The 18799-nt window shown below is 41.5% G+C and overlaps 2 protein-coding genes across 5 annotated transcripts; one reads left to right on the plus strand and one right to left on the minus strand.

Moving 5' to 3' along the window:
• The first annotated feature begins 5475 nt into the window (after positions 1-5475).
• Positions 5476-7714, plus strand: LOC308360930 (uncharacterized protein). Its single transcript, XM_080833110.1, has 4 exons — positions 5476-5496; positions 6116-6209; positions 6330-6417; positions 6519-7714. Exon 4 carries the CDS (start codon positions 6588-6590, stop codon positions 7350-7352), a length of 765 nt encoding a protein of 254 aa, XP_080689236.1. The 5' UTR covers positions 5476-5496; positions 6116-6209; positions 6330-6417; positions 6519-6587; the 3' UTR covers positions 7353-7714.
• A 477-nt stretch (positions 7715-8191) lies between these two features.
• Positions 8192-18211, minus strand: LOC308360433 (heterogeneous nuclear ribonucleoprotein Q-like). 4 transcript variants are annotated; one of them, XM_080832355.1, is made up of 12 exons: positions 18084-18211; positions 16324-16483; positions 15348-15466; positions 15152-15259; positions 14818-14931; positions 14195-14371; positions 13644-13779; positions 13137-13342; positions 12398-12547; positions 12172-12293; positions 11624-11994; positions 8192-9822 (listed from the first exon to the last, which is right to left on the minus strand). In XM_080832355.1, the coding sequence occupies exons 2-12, from the start codon at positions 16469-16471 to the stop codon at positions 9794-9796; spliced, it is 1680 nt and encodes a 559-aa protein (XP_080688481.1). In that variant the 5' UTR covers positions 16472-16483; positions 18084-18211; the 3' UTR covers positions 8192-9793. The 4 variants fall into 4 exon arrangements, with proteins under 4 accessions (XP_080688481.1, XP_080688480.1, XP_080688479.1 ...); XM_080832354.1 differs by having other exon boundaries at positions 8192-9819; positions 11601-11994; XM_080832353.1 differs by having other exon boundaries at positions 11601-11994.
• Positions 18212-18799: the final 588 nt, after the last annotated feature.

The following is an 18799-nucleotide window of genomic DNA, read 5'->3' on the forward strand; positions in this document are numbered from 1 at the left end:
GGTCAGACAAAAAACACCCCAAAAAATGTTTCATTGGAAAACGAAATAGTAAAAGAAACAATATTTCCACACTGAAAATTAACAATACAGTATGTAAACACTAATCCCCAAGATATAGCAGAACATATTGGGTCTTTTAAAACAAAGAATTATACATATCCATCTTTGAACCTATATTAAATTGAGAAATTGCAGCCCTTGAAACAAATGAAAACTGGAAAGCCTCCTGATTTACAGTTTGACTACTTTATTTTACTTGAGTATTATCCCACTTATCGAACTGTATACAGAAGGAGAAAATATTAACAACAATGAAGCAATAATTAACTTGAACCAAACAAAGATCCTTTATTATATAGAAAACTGAAGACCGACTGCCCTTCTAAATGTAGATTATAAAAAATTAGCACTTTTTTTTTGCTAGAACTCTGAAACAGAAATTTTAACAGAAATCTGATAGAAATAATAAATGAAAAAAAACTGGCTTCATGGCGTATCGCCATATTAGCAACAAAATAAGATTGGTTTTAGATCTAGTAGATTATTCAAAGTATGTGGAGTCCAAGGCAATCATTGTATTTCTCACCTTTTATAAAGAGTTTGCTATACAGTCGAACATTTATATATAAAGCTTTGGATTTATTTGGTTTCTGGGGAAATCTTTTATTTCAGTAGTTAAAATGTTATACAAGGATATCAATTGGAATGTAATAATCTATCCCAATCCCTCTAAAAGATTTCCTGTTACAGTTTGTCTCCATTGCTTTGGCTCATTTCACGAAACAGAAATGACATTGTCAAAACAACTCGTGCAAACCGCCAAACCACTGGGCACTTGTTCACAACAGATTGGAATTTATCATTCCTTTAATCAAATTGCAATTGTATTGCAAATGACAAGTACAATTGCCTACAGTTTGCACACATTTCAAATTATTTAGCACATCTTTGCAAATGGTTATGTACAATTGCCTTCAGTAAGCCCAATTACCAATTGAATATATGTTGGTCTATAGCTCTAAACTGAGTGTTGCTTTTTAGTCAAGTGGTTGTTCTCTGCAAGACATGTTGGCATAGTTTCCTTGTGTACATCCATCACCTGCACAATAGTTCACTCCACTGTCAAAATCTTTCAGGCACATAATAGTATAAAAATCATCATGGTATATACTGTAATATGAATCTCTTGGATCATCTGCTTAATTTTCAGGTGCAATAGAACTTAACTAATCAAGGGGGAGTTTCACACATCCAATCACCATTCACACAGTAAGTTTAGTTAGCTGCCAGGTGCTATCCAGGAGTATAAATGCTTCCATCAAATATCTAGAGCTTGACCAAGTTCAGTACAATTAATGAACATGGAAGCATCTGGCCAGGGAAACAACCAAGGGTAACTGCATACTCGAGGAAGAAGAAGAGGAACCGAGGGTGCGTGGTGGTGGAGTAGTGGGAAGAGGCCGAGGAGGACGAAGACAACAAGCTGTGCCAGATGTAATTTAAGCTACACTTGTGGACCATGTGGTCAACCATGGCCTCACATGGTTTCCGATCTTACCCCTCTACATGAGAGGGGTTTGGTAGGGCCTCACTTGCCTACATTTGTCATTGTGAGGGACACCGTAAGCTTCCACCGTGGCCCGCTCATCAGGGCGTGATTCACTGCCCATCCAAGAATGCTGATGGTGCTTTTATCACCTTACTCCCCATTCATCAATCCTATCGAGGAGTTTTTTTCTGCATGGAGGTGGAGGGTCTATGAGCATCGGGCTCAAAACCAGAGGTCCCTGCTCCTGCAATGGATGCTGTTTGTGATGATGTCACAGCAGATCAGTGAAGGGGATGGTTGCGGCATACACAACAATTCTTCCCCCATTGCATAGCAAGGGAGACCATCAGATGTGATGTCGATGAAGATCTGTGGCCAGACAGACAGGAGCCCAAGGATGAGCAGGAGAGTGAGGACGACAACTATTGAAACTCCAGCTATGCTTTACTTCCTTACTGTATGTGTTGTAAGTGTATAGGCTATACATCATTTTAGTTTTGATGTGCTTATTGTTTGACAGTATATATTGTGCTGTACACATTTTCTGTTACTGTAACCACGATGTATGGCAATTACTGTAACAATTTCCATGGCAGTATGAGTGTGTGAAACCTTATAGGCTACTTTTGAATTAATCTTTTTTCTGTTTGATACACATAGTATTCTGGAAGCATTTACTACATGAACCAATCCAGCCAAGACTGAAATGTGCACCTGAGGGATATTTCTATGGTCCACTGCCATACTGACAAAACATCTAAACATTTTGACCTGCAGTGTTAACACAACGCTAAAGGGACTTTTCATTTTGGGGGCACTATTTATATGAGAAAATTATTTGGTTTTGAAGCTTGAGTTAACTGTTTTGGGTGAGATGACCTTTTGAAGGCGATCTACAGTGCCGCTTTAAAGTATGTGAACCCCTTGAGCAGTTCAAAGTTTTCTGTTGTTTTACCATGATTTTTCAATTTTTCATAAATTAAATGGCAGGTTTATGTTTATCAATTGCATGTAATTGTTTAGAGTGAAAAAACGACATGAAACATTGAATTATGGTATTTGCAAAAGTAAGTGAACCCCCAGCTGCACTGGTGAAGTGAAGTAGGTAACAGATTCTGTGAATTACATTTGGGCGCTTATTCAGTCAATTAAGCAAACCAATCAAATGAGACATCAAATGAGGGAAGTCCTTTCCTGTAACAAGCAAAGAATTTTATTTTGTGATTAAAGTAATTCCTGATGGCCTTTCCCACCTGATGAAGTCTCCTCCAATTTCAAGAAGTAATAGGGATAGAACCCTCTTGGTTGTGCTTGTGGGAACTAATTACATGTAAAGACTGATATTTAATTTCAGAGGGAACAGTGTTGTTGTTCACGGTGTGGGATGTAGGCTGCTGGAATCTGGTTGCAGGTAGGCAGGAGCACACACAGCGCAGGAGGTGTTTTATAATAACAGCTATGTTTATTTACAAAAACAGGGACTGGAACCCCCAAAACATAAAACAAACCCAGGGTAATCACAACCCTAAAACACACACTGATCAAAGTTCGCAAACAGGCAAGGTACACCTTGGTACTCACAACAGGCTTTGTTATGTACCTGCCCCAGCTTTCTTCCAGTCGGTTCATCCCTCAACAATGAGGTGCACATTTTAACAAGGTTGTCAATGGGTCTTATTTGGCCCAATCAGTCCCAATTGGACCCATCCACCGTTGCGTGGGATCCCGGAGTCCAGCCCTTCTCCTTTCGTGGACCACAGTGGGGAGGGACTTCACCCTTTCACAGTCACCCTTTTCTGCCAGTGCATCAAAGTTTGGTGTCAGATTGGTTGTGGCAATTCTTAGGACAGATCTGAGGTGTTCATCAGTTAACTGTGATCTGTGGCATGATTGGTTGATGTGCATCACGGTGAACGCCTGCTCACACACGTAGGTAGAGCCAAACAACACCAGCATCCTCTGTGCCATCTTCCTCATGTTTGGAAAATTGGCTTCACTTAGTGAAGCATAAAACTCATCCAGTGTAAGGGAGTTGAACTTCACCTTTGAGGAAGAGTCACATTGAAGATCAATCAGTTCCAATTGTAACTCCTGTGGCGCTGTTTCATAGTCTTGCGACAGGGGACATGACACCAGCTGAAGTGACGAGTCAATTTTTTCTAAATCAGCGAACCGAAGGCAGAATTCTACGTGCAGGTTGTCAAGCGATTTGCTGTATTTCTCCACATGTCGAGGAGCCTCTTTCAGTGTCGCTAGTGTGGGGAAATGGGCGAATGATTTGTTTGAAATTTGTATCGAAAATAAAGCCAACTTGGCTTTGAAGGCTCTCACGTTTGTGTACATTTGGTGCACAAATTGATCTTTTCCTTGTAGCTTCATGTTCAGCTCATCCATGTGTGTCAATACATCCACAGCAAAAGCAAAATCACAAAGCCAATCTGCGTCGCTCAGCTCGGGAAAATCGTCAGCTTTCCTGTTTAACTCCAAAAATGAGCCAATCTCCCCTATGAGCTCCCACACCCGTCGACATACTTTCCCTAAATGTAACCAGCGGACATGATCAAGCAAGTCCTGGTGATCAGCATCAGTTTCCTCAAGTAACTTAATAAATTGATGAAGCCCCCTAGCTCGTAGTGATATAAATTTAACGAGATTCACGACTGGTTTAACTACATGATCAAGCTGCAATACAGATTTACACAGGGCTTCCTGATGGATTATGGAGTGAAGGAAAATTACATCCAGCTCAGAGTTTTCCTCTTGCACCTTATCCTGGATTCTTTTCAGCAGCCCGACATTTTCTCCTGTTAAGTTTGGCGATCCATCTGTGGTGACATTGGCAAGTTTACACCAAGGTAGCTTCAGCCTCTCGATGACACCAGACAGCATTTCATACAAGTCCTCTCCTCCTGTGGTCCCCTCTAGAGATTCCATGGTCAAAAATTCCTCCGTTATCTCAAAATTGTCATTAATTCCTCTGATACAAATTAAGAGCTGAGCAGTGTCTTTGACGCCGTTACTTTCGTCCAGCGCTAACGAATATAACTTAAAAGACTCAGCTTTACTGTATAACTCGCTGGCTAAGTCTTCGTCAATTAGTTCTACACGACGAGTCACTGTCCTGCGTGATACACTCATGTTTTCAAATTTGTTTTGGCGCTCTGGACACAAGAGTCCAGCTGTCTCTACCATGCATTCTTTCAAAAACTCCCCTTCGGAGAAAGGCTTGCTGGCCTTTGCTAATTTGAATGCTAGCAAATAACTTGCCTTGAGTGATAACTTAGCGCTTGGGTCTTGAATAGTAGTTGGCTCAGTCTTTAAATTGGCTGCCAACCTCTGAGCAGTAGCCGTCCGTTCCTGCGTTGACTGTTTGGTAGCATAGTTAGCATGCTTGGTGGAAAAGTGGCGGCTGATATTGTATTCTTTGAAAACCGCAACGGTTTCTTGGCAAATAAGACATACAGCCTTTGATCGGACTTCGGCAAAAAAATATTTATCTGTCCACTGCTTTTTAAACACTCGGCGTTCACTGTCGACTTTTCTTTTCTTTGGTCCGCTCATTTTTACAGCAGGGCTCAATGCAGTGGCAAAAGTAGAGAGAGAATAGACCAGACTCCAGCCAGGTGAATTTTGTCTGGAGTGCGCCATCTACTGAAACGCCGGGTATTGCAGGGGAAAGGTTAAATGAATAAGGTATACTATAATTTGGACCAATATTCGAGGAGCCCATTCTAAAAAGCCCAACACGCCGTAGTGTGCCCATAGCAGCTACACGCAAATGTGTACATGTTAACATGCACAGATAAAAAAACAACATATGAGGCTAACAAAATAAGTTGTAACCTCCAAACCGGTTGATGGCAGTAAAAACACAAGTCATCAAAAAAAATGTTAGGGGTGGGTTTAAAGCACTGTTTTGAAAAACATGGCGTCCACCGTTTATAAGTGTGAGTATGCTCGTCAGATACACCATATACATTGTCTTTCTCTGCATATAATGACTACGCTGCGTATTTGGATTCTCGGTTTCTTCACGTTTACAAGTGCATACCCATATTTTAGTACTATTCTTGTTGGTAACGTTGGCTAGTCTTGTCGGATGAGCGATGCGCTAACCTGCTAACCTTGCATTGTAACCACTTGACTTCGGTTGCTTTCCTGTGATATACTGCCGAAGTGAGCACCCACATCAGTTGTAAAGCGAGCTGTTTCAGTGGTGCAGATGGGATTTTTAAACTGGGGGGTACGCTAACATTGCCTAATCAGCTGTGCAGAGTTATTAACTGATGCTAGTCGCCATACGTAGGGAGAATGGTGTGGACGGATCTGGGTCACTATGAATCTGGGGTGGACATGTCCCCCCCGTCCCCAGTGCTATCTGCGCCCCTGAGCTGTTTAACTGTCGAGAGTTGCAGCCAAGAGATCTAATTATTTCCACTACCCACCGTAGACTAATGTTGATTGCCATCAGTTAGCCCCAAGTCATGGTGTCCATTGACTCCGTTATTCTAATGAAAGCAACATTCTTGTAGTTTTTAGACAAGGGATGTTTGTTGTTTATTGCAGGGACACACGATGATACTACCAGATTGATATACTGGCGTACACGCAATGCGGGAATCTTCTCAGGCAGGAGATTAAGTGCCATCAAAGGTTATGAGTAAGTTATTAACTTGCCCTGTAATTGTTTTTCTCCATGAGCACTATCAGAGTTGGAATATGTATCTTTCTGTTGATAGTGTTATTTTAAAACTTAAACATCCCCCATCCTTCCTGACAGGTTGTTTGTCAATGAGATCGGGTTAGAAGGTGTGGTGTCACCAGGATTTGTCAAGAAGAAATGGGAAAATCTTAAACAGAAATATGTGGTAAGCCTCATATGTGTGTAGGTCGTTCTTGAGAGGCTGAAATAATTGTTATTTGTAACAACCTTGTCGTTGGCATGCTCTAATATTGTATCATTTTGTAGACCCTGAAAAGAGACTCACTGGAAAATTGCTTAAGCGGAGCAGCTGAGAATTGGAGGTGGTTCAGCCAGATGGATGAAGCTCTTGGGGGCAGGATCCCAGACATTAAGCCGTCCTGTAATATGAAAATGCCTGCAGTTTTTATCTCAACCAACCAGGATGAGATGGTCCACTCCCTGGAAGTGACAGTAGAGCCACAGTCCCCTCCTCCATTCCCTCCTCCCCCTCGGGTCAAGATGGAGGAAGCTCTTGGGGGCAGGATCCCAGACATTAAGCAGTCCTGTAATATGAAAAGGCCTGCAGTTTTTATCTCAACCAACCAGGATGAGATGGTCCACTCCCTGGAACTGACAGTAGAGCCACAGTCCCCTCCTCCATTGCCTCGTCCCCCTCCGGTCAAGAGGCAGAGGACTGAAGCAACTGATGTCATGCTGGAGTTCCTGACAAAGCAAGAGGAGCGGGACCAGCAGCGGGACATTGAGTGGATGCAGAGAGAGGAACTGAGGGAGAGGGAAGCTCTGGAGAGGGAGGAACAGCGGGAGAGCGAAGCTGTGGAGAGAGAGGAGCGGAGGGAAAGAGAGGCCATAGCCAGAGAGGCTAGACGTGAGCGGGAGGCCATAGAGCGAGAGGCTCGGAGAGAGAGGGAGGCAATTGAAAGAGAAGCTCGGAGAGACAAGGAAGCCAGGGAGAGGGAGGACAAAAGAGAACAAGAGTTCAGAGACAGAGAGGAGAGGAGGGAATGTGAATTTAGAGAGAGACAAGAGAGGATGGAGAAGGTATGTAGAGAAAGAGAAGACCGGCTACTTTCTGTTCTAGATAAGTTACTGAACAAATGAGTGTTTGGTATTGGTGAAACTCACTTGTGTGGCTCTCAGAAAAGCAAGGAATCCTGTGACAGGTTTTACCTGCTCTTTATGATGGGTTACCCTTTGTGGAAGGGGTATTCAGGCCTGTTCACGGCCAGGTTCTGGTTTGGATTTGAAAGGCTGTCATCCGCTTGAGTTGGACCAATTAGTGGCCTTAAAAGCTTGTATTACTATGGTGCTCAATATCCAGTCAAGAGTAAAAGTGGTTTAGCATAGGTCTTACAAATGCAGCCCCTGTTTATTTGGGTATGGTCTTAAGGTAACATGCTCGGTCTACATCGGTGTAGTGTAGTGCCATTAAGGTCTGTGTGTATATAGAAGGTTTTGTGTAAGGACACGCACCCTGTTCTGTTAGTCATTCACTGAAGTTTTAGGTTTTTTTCCTCAATGCAGAACATAACATGTATTGGACATTCAGCTAATGAGTGTTAAGTCTGGAAAATAAATGTTTCTGTTTTATATTTTCTCGTGTGGAGGTTTAATGTGTCATGGCTTCTGATTGAAAGATGCTGATGTTTAGTGGTACCTAGTCTTCTCCCCCAATCCCTTGGTTTGGATAGTGCTTTCTTGAAAATGTAAGAAAATCACATCCTAATTCTGTAACTTACAGATTTGATATGTTACCTGAACCACCACCAAATAACCTAGCTTGGTCATTAATAGAATATTGCAGTCAGATGCAAGTATGCTCTTATTTAATTGATTTAGCTACAGAAAGAGTTGGGGACTTAATCATTTGTTACAGAAAATCAATACACTGTTAATACTTAAAGAAAATCATTAACTTTATTAAAAATAAGTTACACCACTTAATTTACAATATAAAACAATTTATTTGCAGGAATGCAAAAAAACACTTCTTAGCCACCAACAAACTGGTTCATAAACCTGGCTAAGGGTTGAAGATGTTGCAGACTCCCTGGGGAAAGTCTAGTGTTTAGAAAAACCCTGCATATGACAATCCATGAAGTAAAGAAAAAGAAGCTCAAAGCTGCAGTATCCCTTTAGAACTGGGAAAGTCTCTACAACAGCTATTGCTGTTCTTTCACGTACTAGGTGTAATCTAGAATGGTAACACTTCACATTTTCAATTGTGACCAAAGGCAGCTCCTCATATGTTTAGGGGTCAGTTGTGTCTACGTGAATAGTATGGATGATGGCTTTCGGACATCATTGTGTAGAAGCACACCCTCAAAAAAGGATGCTGTTGTATAAAAAAGGTTAGGACCTGTTATTCCACTGAAGGGAAAAGGGATACTGCAGAACCTCTTTAAAAAGTAGTTGGCGCTGTTCTTGTTTTAATGTTCAAGCTTTTTCTTTAAAAAAAAAAAAAAAAAAAGGTAACAGTTTTCCTAAAACTATGATACAACCAGTAACTATCCTGTTGAAAGATAATGAAGGCAAGGCTTGTTCAGACTCATGTGAGTTTGGACTTGCCCAGTTACACCATTTGAAATTTCCGGCAAATAGCAAAAAAAAAAATTACACAAAAAACATACTAACTTTACATGAAGAGTTCTGATGTTGCCCTTGTGCCTTATTTGGGGTAGAGGGGTCAAGCCCTGCTTTCAGCATAAGGTTCCCTATGTACAGTAAAGATAGGGCAGTTTAAATCCTCCATATTGAGGTAGTTAACCAACCCTTTATAAAAAGAGAAAAAAGAAATAAAACAAAAATAGACTAGTTCTGAAAAGAACCACATGCCTGGAATGCCTGACTGTTCATGCCAGGTGGTTACACCTTAAAAAATGGCAAACATCATCCATTCGACCAATAATAAAAAAGGAGACATATTCCATGATAAAGCTAAAATTAGCACAAAAATATACATAGCATCATGCTCCTCAGAGCCACATCAAACTTGACTCCAGAATTCTAACAGAGGATTATCTCTGTACAGAAGTTACCAGTCCCAGCTAACTCAAAATAAAATAAAACTAAAGAAAAGCTATGAATCCTAATATACAGGTAAGTGGTAAGACCTCGCAGAAGTCTCTGATTTCTTAAGTGCATTTGTAGTTAGCTAGGACAGGCTTTTGACATTTATGTCAATCCTCTGTTTGAACTCTGGTCTGACAAAGTGCAAAATAAGATCTCAATTACAATTTAAAAAAAAAAAAATTCTTGAGAATTCTTCTGGAAAACTCAAACAAATTATGTTCAACTACAAATGGCAAACTCTTTGGGGATAGATGGGGTGCTGGGGTGTGGGTACAGATTGCGTTGAGTTGATATATAAAAACTGCAAATAGTCCAAAAACATGGTGAGTTTGCTCCTATTTTGGCAGTCTGGGAGATATGCTTCAGTAAGGCTGGGGTTTCACTGGACCGCTGAATTGACCTTACCATCAAATCCACTGGAAGCTTCTGGTGCAACCCCATATTCCAAGGTTAGTCTTCATAGTGACTGGTCAGCACCATCCTCGACCCCTTTTCCCTGCTAGTCGGGTAACAAAAGGAAACAGTTAGAAGATAATTCATATCATCTGAGCATCAAACAAGACATAAACAGACAAAAAACAAAACTACAGATAAGTGCGTGACAGACGTAATTAGATTGAGAACATCACTGATGATCTTGGGACGACATAACTAAACAAAGGGGGTAAAAAAAAGAGGAAAAAATGTCCGAAGGCAGACACTATCACTACTACCCACATCGTTCCATTTCACATGCACAAGAATATGGCTTAAGCAAAACAAGCATTGATGTCTCACTGGTGACAACAGTAGTAGTTAAAGTGGGGGGAAAAGGGGTGGCCGGGTATTTTAAATGAAGTCTTATTATAGAGGCAGGTGAGTACAAGCATGCCAATTATTTCCTGGTGATTTTTAGTCTTGGAAAGAAAAAAAGATGCAAAAAGACATGCAGTGCCAGATCAGTGTTAATAGCTTTTATAGACAGGTGTTCCGTCAAGAGATTTGGCTAAATTCTTGTTCGAAAAAGAATCAAAAATTGTGCTTCCTGTGATCTGCGATTCCTAAAATGATGGATTCAGCATCACAAGTTTATCCCGAACATCTAGAAACAACTTTCTTTTGATGGGATTCTTTTAACAAAATCCCTCAAAGTATTTATTCCCCAATGGAAGAACTTATATTTTGATCAACATATGCTGTTGAGATTACAGTTACTGAAATGGTGAAGTATGTCACTACACATACATAGAAAAAGTTGGTGGAAAGAGGATGCCGACTTGGTGATTACAAATTTGATGGCATGCAAAAGTGAGGTTGCAGCATGTGGCTAACATAAGCAAACCTTTGTGTCCTTCTCTTCCACAAGGAGCTTTAAATTTGAAGGCAATTTAAGGAGAAAATTTGCCGAAACATGAATTTGAAACACAATTTGAGTTTGTTTTTTTTGTACACTGATGCGTGTAATGTTTATTAAAGCAGACAAAACAGCAAAGTACAAGCCAAAATGTAATGCCAAAAAAGTCTTTTCCCCCCCCCCAAAACAAGACATGCTATTGTACTAGCATCATCTTTTGTAACATACAAATGATCTTTATGGTCATTTATTTTATGGTAAATACAACATGGAGATATATGCTTTGTAACCGTTACCTACTTAAGACACGAAGACCAAAACTGCTATGAACAAACATGATGCTATAAAGCCAAATAGACAGGTTGAGCACATAAGTGAAATTGATTTTTTTTTTTTTTTTTTTCAAATCCAAGACTATAGTTGACTTATTAAACAAAAAATTTCAAGACAATAAAACCAGTTTGCCAGAAGCATAGAGTGACTACTTTTCAAGTCCAAGCGGGTTATTAAAAATATATACATAAAAGACCGTGCCAGATATCACCAATTTGTAAACGCTAGGCCACCATATGGATTGACCAAACAATTGTCAGATTGAGTCTTTTTCGGTTTCTTTCTTGTGATAAAAAGGAGAGGATTTGTCGGAAAAAAATAAGATAAAAAAAAAATAAAAAATAAATAAATAAAAAAATTTAAAATTTAAAATCAGCCCTACAGTTCTAGTTCCACTGTTGCCCAAAAGAATCCTGATAAAACTCCCGGTTGTCAGATTTGTAACCATAGTTACCAGAATGATCACCACCTTGTAGTGGTTGCTGAGCAATGGGTTGAGAGCCCCAGTTCTGATTATTGGTTTGGCGGCGCTTGGAATCTGGCTGGCTGTACCCATCAGCTTTGCGCTTTCCTCCTACACTTCCACCGCGGCCACCCCTCGCACCACGTACCCCGCGGCCTCTTTGTTGCGCACCTCCTCTGGACCCCCGTGACCCTCGGCTCGCTCCAGGACCCCCGCCGCCTCGCTGGGAGTAACTGCCGGACCCTCCTCGGCCCCTTGGCGTCCCCGTCCCTCCTCTCCCTCTGGCTGGGGGCGCGCCACCTCGTGCCCCTCCTCGGATGCTTCTGCCCCTGGCTGGTGGGCCCTGATAGTCGTCATAACCGTAGTAAGGATCGTCATAGCCACCACGGTAGTTGTGGTAGTCATAGCCGTAGTAGTCATAGTAGTCCTCGTAGCCATAGTAGTCGGAGGGGTAGGAATAACCCCCCCGACCACCACCTCTCCCCCGACCTCTAGTGGGAGGGGGCATATGAGGGGGGCCGTAGTAATAATAATCATCATACCTGGGGAACGGAGGTAGAGGGAAACAAGTTTTGGAAAAAGCAAGGACTTTCTGTGGCCTTGGTGAGAACAATTAACAGTAGAGACAATTAGCGATAACTATTCAAAGTGTTAGAAGTACTTTTAAGTTAAGGAGAATTATTTCGTACGGATGTTCGTTAGGTACTCTGGTGCCTTACATTGTTGTTTTAGCTGCCTGCCGCTGGGCCTTGCGCTCTTTTCTCTTCTGGTCGGGGGGCTTCGCAAAAACTATGTCAATCGGTTCACCCTCCAGTGGTTTCCCATTCATTTCAGCCAGAGCCTGCACAGATTCCCAGCACAAAACTACTTTTAGAAAAAACGAGAGGAACGCCATAGTCCTTCCTGAACATTAGGAGAGCGGTCGTGCGAGCTCGGGTCTCTTACCTTGACGGCTCCGTCCCGCTCCTCAAAGTGAATGAAGGCATAATCTTTCAGTTTCTTTACACGTTCCAGCTTACCAAACTGACCGAAGGCTTTTTCAAGTATTTCTTCTGTTACGCTATTTGCAAGGTTTCGTACAAACAGAACTTTCACCTAGGAGCAAAAGACAATTATGCATGATTCAATAAACATTCTATAAGCACCCACAAAAAGCCATCCTCAGCACGCACACAAACACAGTCTCAGCTTCTGAACCAATCTTCACATTCCAGTAACAGTCGCAGCTTCGTATCCAGCTAAGAGTGGGGGCTTTCGTATCCTCTATAAACAATACCACCTCTTCCAGACCCAACACCAAAGCTCCTTTTGGCCAAACAATATCACCTATAATAACACCTGCAGTACTCTCAGATAGGAAAATAACCTGCCACAATTCTGTTACAAATTTACATTTCGTCATTTAGCAGACGCTTTTATCCAAAGCGACGAACAAAGCTGAGAACAACTACGAGCAATAGAGACCTTGTGTAACAATAAATACGATTTTACATAAGAAATAAAAAAGTGCAGGAATGCAACTACTGTAAGTGCTAGTTAAGAACCATTCACTATACCAACTGATTTAAATCATTTTCTGCATTTCCTTGCTTGACAATTAAGGTTTAATTAATTAATTAAGCAGCTACTGACAAATTCTCCTCCTGCAAGACTGAAGCCAAAGAAATAAAAGTGTCTGCGTTACCTTGGCCATGACATCAGGGTCTGGGTCCTCGATGGGGTCGGCCCACTCCACTGTGACCACGTTGCCCCACACCTTGACCTTGCCACTCATGAGGCGTCGTCGGGCCTGGGCGGCTGCCTTGTGGTCCTCATATTCTAGGAAGCAGAACCCTCGATTCTTCTTCTTGTCATCAGGCTGGTGGTACAGGATGATGTCATTAAGACCCTCTGTTGTGGGAGCAAAAGAGGAGAGAAGAAAGGGTCACGTGGGAGTTTATAATGCGTTACTAAATAAAGGAAATTACCATGTCAATCTTTATCAATTTGGCAGCAGTCCTCCAATTTATCATTTACGAGGTCTTTCTGTTCATATCTTGGTTGGGACAGCACCGTATAGCCGTGCCTCACACTCTCTGAGTGTTACAGAGAGGATGACTGATGACCCGCAATGGATCAATCGGTCGCAGCATCAATTATTCACTTCACTTAAAATATACATAAGGCTTTCACACAAATGACCATGTCTCACCTGTGACTTTAGAAAACTCCTCCACTATCTGTTCTTTCGTTTTACTTTTGGGGATTGACCCAACGAACAGCCTATTATTCGCAACCGATATACACACTCCAATGTGTTTGCCCGGGCGAATTTCATGATTGTTAAACTGTGGAAAACAAGATGAGAAACAGAAACATGTTTATTTCATATGGTAGAGTTCACAGCAAGTATTATTCACACATTCTGCATTATTTACACGTAACTTTAAGTCTGCTTTCAAAATTGTCTAAATGAACGCACACCAAAACTTGGCAAAACTCAAGGTGGAAATTGAAAGGTTCCGAAGATGTATCCTACAATGTCACTAAAAACTAACGTCACCCAGCAGTTGTACTCTTTGCTCAACAAACTGTAAGTCAAACTGCTCACATAAAAACTTTTCACAGCTTCTACAGCTTTAACAAGGTCAACCTGGAAACTTAATATCGGATGTGCAACGTGTGTACACACCTAACCACTGGAAGCGCATCTGAACACTGATTTCAGCAGAAGAGAAGATAGCATCCATGTGACCCACTCACCAGCTTAACTGCCTCCTGTGCAGCGTCCTTAGTGCAGAAAGTGATGAAGGCGTAGCCCCTGTTCAGGCCGGTGAGAGGGTCCATCATGAGCCGTAGGTCCCATATCATGCCGGCCTTCTCAAACAGAGGCACCAGTTCATCTTCAAACAAATCCCTTGGAATCTTCCCAACAAAAATCTGAAGGAAAAGGGGCATACAGATTACAGCCAGAAAAAGTTAAGGTCACAAAAACCACAGGGTTGACAAGAAAACAGAAATTTGACGCGGCATCAGATCTTAGCGGTAAACTGTCATCGTAACCAAGGTTACTCCAGAGTACATAATTCATCATACAGACATTGTTATTGCTCCATGGTAAAGATGTTAAGCACTGAAAGTGGATATTTCAGCTAGAAGCAAATTTGATCAATGCTGTTACGTTCCCCTGTGTATGGAACATGTAGTCAAATGAAGACAACCTAAATCATTTTTGTTGTGTTTCTTTGCTATGGTATGGCGTGTTTCTTTGCTATGGTATGGCGTGTTTCTTTGCTATGGTATGGCTGGCCCATAGTTGACAGTCTTATGGGCTTAGCGGTACCACAGGGCAGGAGGGTGTAGAGCTGTGCTGTCAGTGTTCTCACCTCAGTGCCCACATGGGGCTGAAGCCCTGAGTACACCGACTCTGGCGGGGGTCCGCCATACTTTCGTTGGCCTGTTGTTACGTCGAGCGTGTAGTTGGTTTTCTCAAGCAGTGCCTGCCAAAGTGATAAGACTGCCATAAGAAAGCTGAGCGCTACTCTGAAGTGCTCGTTCAAACAACTGAGCAAAATAACAACTTTAAACTATCAGAAGCTAAACAAACAAACAAACAAACCAAAATACACTATGATTACAGTTACTAAATGCAAATAAATGCTGTGTCTACAGATGTTGTATAGGCTGACTTTAATTACCACACAGAAGAAAAAAGCCTACTTTTATTTTTGTTTCATCCGGTCCTTTACTAGAATCTGAAACTTTGGTCCCCTGCTTCTCCCGCTGTCTGTATGTCTTCATGACTCCACACAAATAGGCACTTTTGTTCTGTGGAGAGGATGGTTTGCCGTTTTATCTCCTCATTTCTCATAACACCAATATTACTTTACTTATAGAAACATGAGCACAAACTTACTTGCACATGTGAAAGATCGCTTTCTTTAAACTGAACGAGAACTTGTAGTGCAGCTTCTTCATTGAATTCTTTCAAGGCCTCTATTGCCCTTTCATCTAAGTCGCTGTGTGCTACAAGGCCTAGGGTAGAAGGGACATTTTGTTCAGCAAGAGCAACAAATCCAAGAATCACTTTTTTATGTCCAGTGAGATCTTGGCCAGAACCATCAAAGCCAACCATAAATTACTCCCCGAAAGAAGATCAATTGCGTCACAGGGACATTACATCAGCAAAGTGACTGTCAGAGGAATATGAATTAATTCAACATTGTGCTTGTTTATTTGGGTACTCATGAATTATTCCCATTACAAATGTAGACCAGTGGAATATATAAAAGATTTTACATTCAAAGAAAAAATAAATCCTTAATCCAGGTAGGAAAAATATTTATCGTTTCTCAATACTGTAGAGAGAGAGAGAGCAAGTTGAAAAGCTGTTGCAGGGCAGGGCCTACCTCTGTGTACCCCAACCCCTTCCCCGCTAACACATGCACACACACACCCCCCTCTTTTGCTCATTAACGTGCCTGTTCGTAGTGGGCTTTTGAGGAACACATCACCTGTCCCCGCATCAGACAGCTGCTACTATTGTTCCTGAGTCCAGCTGGCCTTCCCTCCCATGGGACCATACCAAGATGTACCTCTAAAAGAACCCCCACCCCCACCAACAGTGTACTAATCCTCTCTGTGGGCTTTCTTCGATACACAATGCACTCAGAGTTTATTCTGTCTATACCGAAGGCGTTGAGAGAATTTTGTCAATTGCAACTGCAGTACCCATTTTGTTAGGCAACCACACAAAGTTGCTAGGCTACTATAGATTTCCTGATTCCCACTCCGCAGAGCAAATAGTTATTGTAGCCTACAAAATACATGCACATCAGGTAAAATCTGGGAGTGAAGAGAGAATGGGTTTTGGTTACTTAGCATGGGCTTACCTGCTACGTAAATTTCATCTAGTTTTTCAGCAACTTTCTGTGGTAAACCAGCTTCTAACAAAGTTTGGAAATGGTCAGAATGGGTAACTGCAGCAGTCGTGTCCATTGGTTCTTCTGTACCATTTCCATTAACATGTTCTGTTGCCATGTCTCCAGCAATCTGTTCAAATGCAATGGGCCAAATTAATTGAGGTTGGGAGGATCAAAGACTTTATATCAATCAGGGTTATCATAATATCATGTGAGTTAATTTGTATAAATTGAATATCAGATACCAGAACCTAACAAGAAAGCCATGTTATTCAGAATACCCAAACATTGAGGTTACTCTTAAGCATCCGACCAGTTTTGCTGTAGGAAAAGGTCCATCTAACCAGCTGGGCACTTTATCATGTCCTATCTTCAAGCTTCGTCAACAACCTGCTTACTAACTGACGTTAATTGCAGAATGAATACAAACAATGTTGCCAATTGTACCTTCATACGATTTAAAATCACATCAAATACCTAGCGTTACACAGACACACAGATACAAAGTTGGCAAGCCAATTGGCCAAAACAGTACGTTAGCAGCAAGCATTTCGGCCACATCAGATGGCTAACGTTGGCCATGTAACATTCGTAAGCATGTACAGAATTCCCAAGTTTGTGTTAGTAACAGCATAAATAACTACTTACATGTTACTCACATCAATTTAATTTCAACAATTGCAGCCACGGACAAAGCTAGCTTAATATGAATGCAAACTAGCTGTACAGATGTAAGCCTGTAAGCATATCAACCCACATCACAGCTAACTGTTGTACTTAAAACATTGTACGTAAATACATTCAGCACACACATCATACTCATAACTGTAAACACAGACAGAACCCCGAAATTCAATTGTTAACTAAAGCATGTCTACATCGACCATTGCTTATAAGTTCCTCAGCTAGCTAGCTAACGTTAGCAAGCCATCTTTAATTACATGACTGTTGTATACAAGTTAACGTTATAGGCTAACGTTAGGAGGCATCAACCATGCCACTGAGCTTAGCAAATGCAATGATCAGTTGGCCAGGCTGTCCTGTCAAGCTCACTTCCCCCAGGTAAATAAATAGACATTAGACAACACGGATGACTTGGAATGACACCGTAACGAGCTAGCTCAGAAGCTAACACATCTGACAAAAAAAATCTCAATCCATGCAGGTCCGAGACAACCTAGTTAGCTCACCATACCCTGTCAACTAACGTCAACCACTGGAGACGAACGAAGCTAGCTAGCTACCTGCATCAACAACCAGTTTCGTGAATAATTTTACTGCTCTCTTAATGTAACAGTAGAGAGTAACGTTACTGAAGATATAACGCAACGTTGGCTCTTCATTGATCCAGCTGAAATCAGAATTATATTACTAGCCGGCTAGCTAGGTTATCTAGCTATCATCATTACAGGACTTCGCCAATTAACAAGTGAGTGGTACGCTCGCTTTCATGTCAGTTATTGCAATGCAATCGTCATACAACACAAAGATGTCAGTTGTTATAGCCCTTACAAAGAGTGATTTTGAAGTTCACAGAGCACGAGAGAACCTTGCAATCAACCCAAATGACCAACGTGCCACCACATAACTGGAGTCCATTTTCAAAAAGCCGGGTGGGTAAGTACTACACACAAGACAAACCACTTCTCACATTGTTTAGAAACACTACAGCCATGGAAAATAGATAGCAATTTATTGGGTGAGCAATTGTCAGGTCAATATATAATTACCTTAAGATGGCTCAATAAGGTGCACGGTAAGGATCAGCTCAATTTTGGGGGTGTTTTATGAAAAGAAACAGATCTACGACTCCCCGCCGTAAGTCCGGTTGGGTTCTTTCACTTCGGGTGATGTAAAATGGCGGATACGTTCACGCCAGGATTTCTCACGCATCTATGGGGTTTCTGAGACAATCGTACACGGGCTCACAGTTGTCTGTCGTCCATTCACTGGAACCTTCAACCGAACCGGACAGTCCAAATGTAGGGCGAAGAACAGCAGTAGAATTTGTTTACATCGTAGACGAAACGTTTCCATTCACACCTTAAAATGCTGCAAATAATCAAGGTAGTTAAGAGCCTTTCCACCACTGTCAGTAATTCATTATACATTCCAGTTCAGTGTGAGATTGTGTCTGGAATATTGGAGAACTAGTATTGTCATGTCAGTTTCACCCTGCAATGTAGGCTATCATTGGTATTGCTCGTACCCTGGAGCAGATCTTTGAGATGGTCATATTTCCTCCCCAAAATATATATATATTTTGCATGAAGGTGAAGTCTAGGATCATCAGTCAAATAATTGGATGGCATTGCTGGATTAACTAAAGAAGTGTCGTAGCGAATTGACACATTTTAAAGTTACTATTACAATGAGAGGCAGACGATCTAATGCGATGAAATGGTTTATTCAATCTGGCAGACTTCAATCCAATTTGAGCGGTGGT

The sequence above is a fragment of the Sprattus sprattus genome (genome assembly GCF_963457725.1).
Source record: "Sprattus sprattus genome assembly, chromosome: 2".
Taxonomy (NCBI): Eukaryota; Metazoa; Chordata; class Actinopteri; order Clupeiformes; family Clupeidae; genus Sprattus; species Sprattus sprattus.

Bases quoted from the DNA above. Each gene is read 5' to 3' on its own strand.
- LOC308360433 (XM_080832352.1), bottom strand. From the start codon at position 16,471: ATGGCAACAGAACATGTTAATGGAAATGGTACAGAAGAACCAATGGAC. The intron at 12,548-13,136 runs GTAACGCAGACA...TTTTGCTCCTAG, and splicing joins ACCCTGATGTCATGGCCAAG to GTGAAAGTTCTGTTTGTACG. The intron at 12,294-12,397 runs GTAAGAGACCCG...GAATCTGTGCAG, and splicing joins AGCGGGACGGAGCCGTCAAG to GCTCTGGCTGAAATGAATGG.
- LOC308360930 (XM_080833110.1), top strand. From the start codon at position 6,588: ATGGATGAAGCTCTTGGGGGCAGGATCCCAGACATTAAGCCGTCCTGT.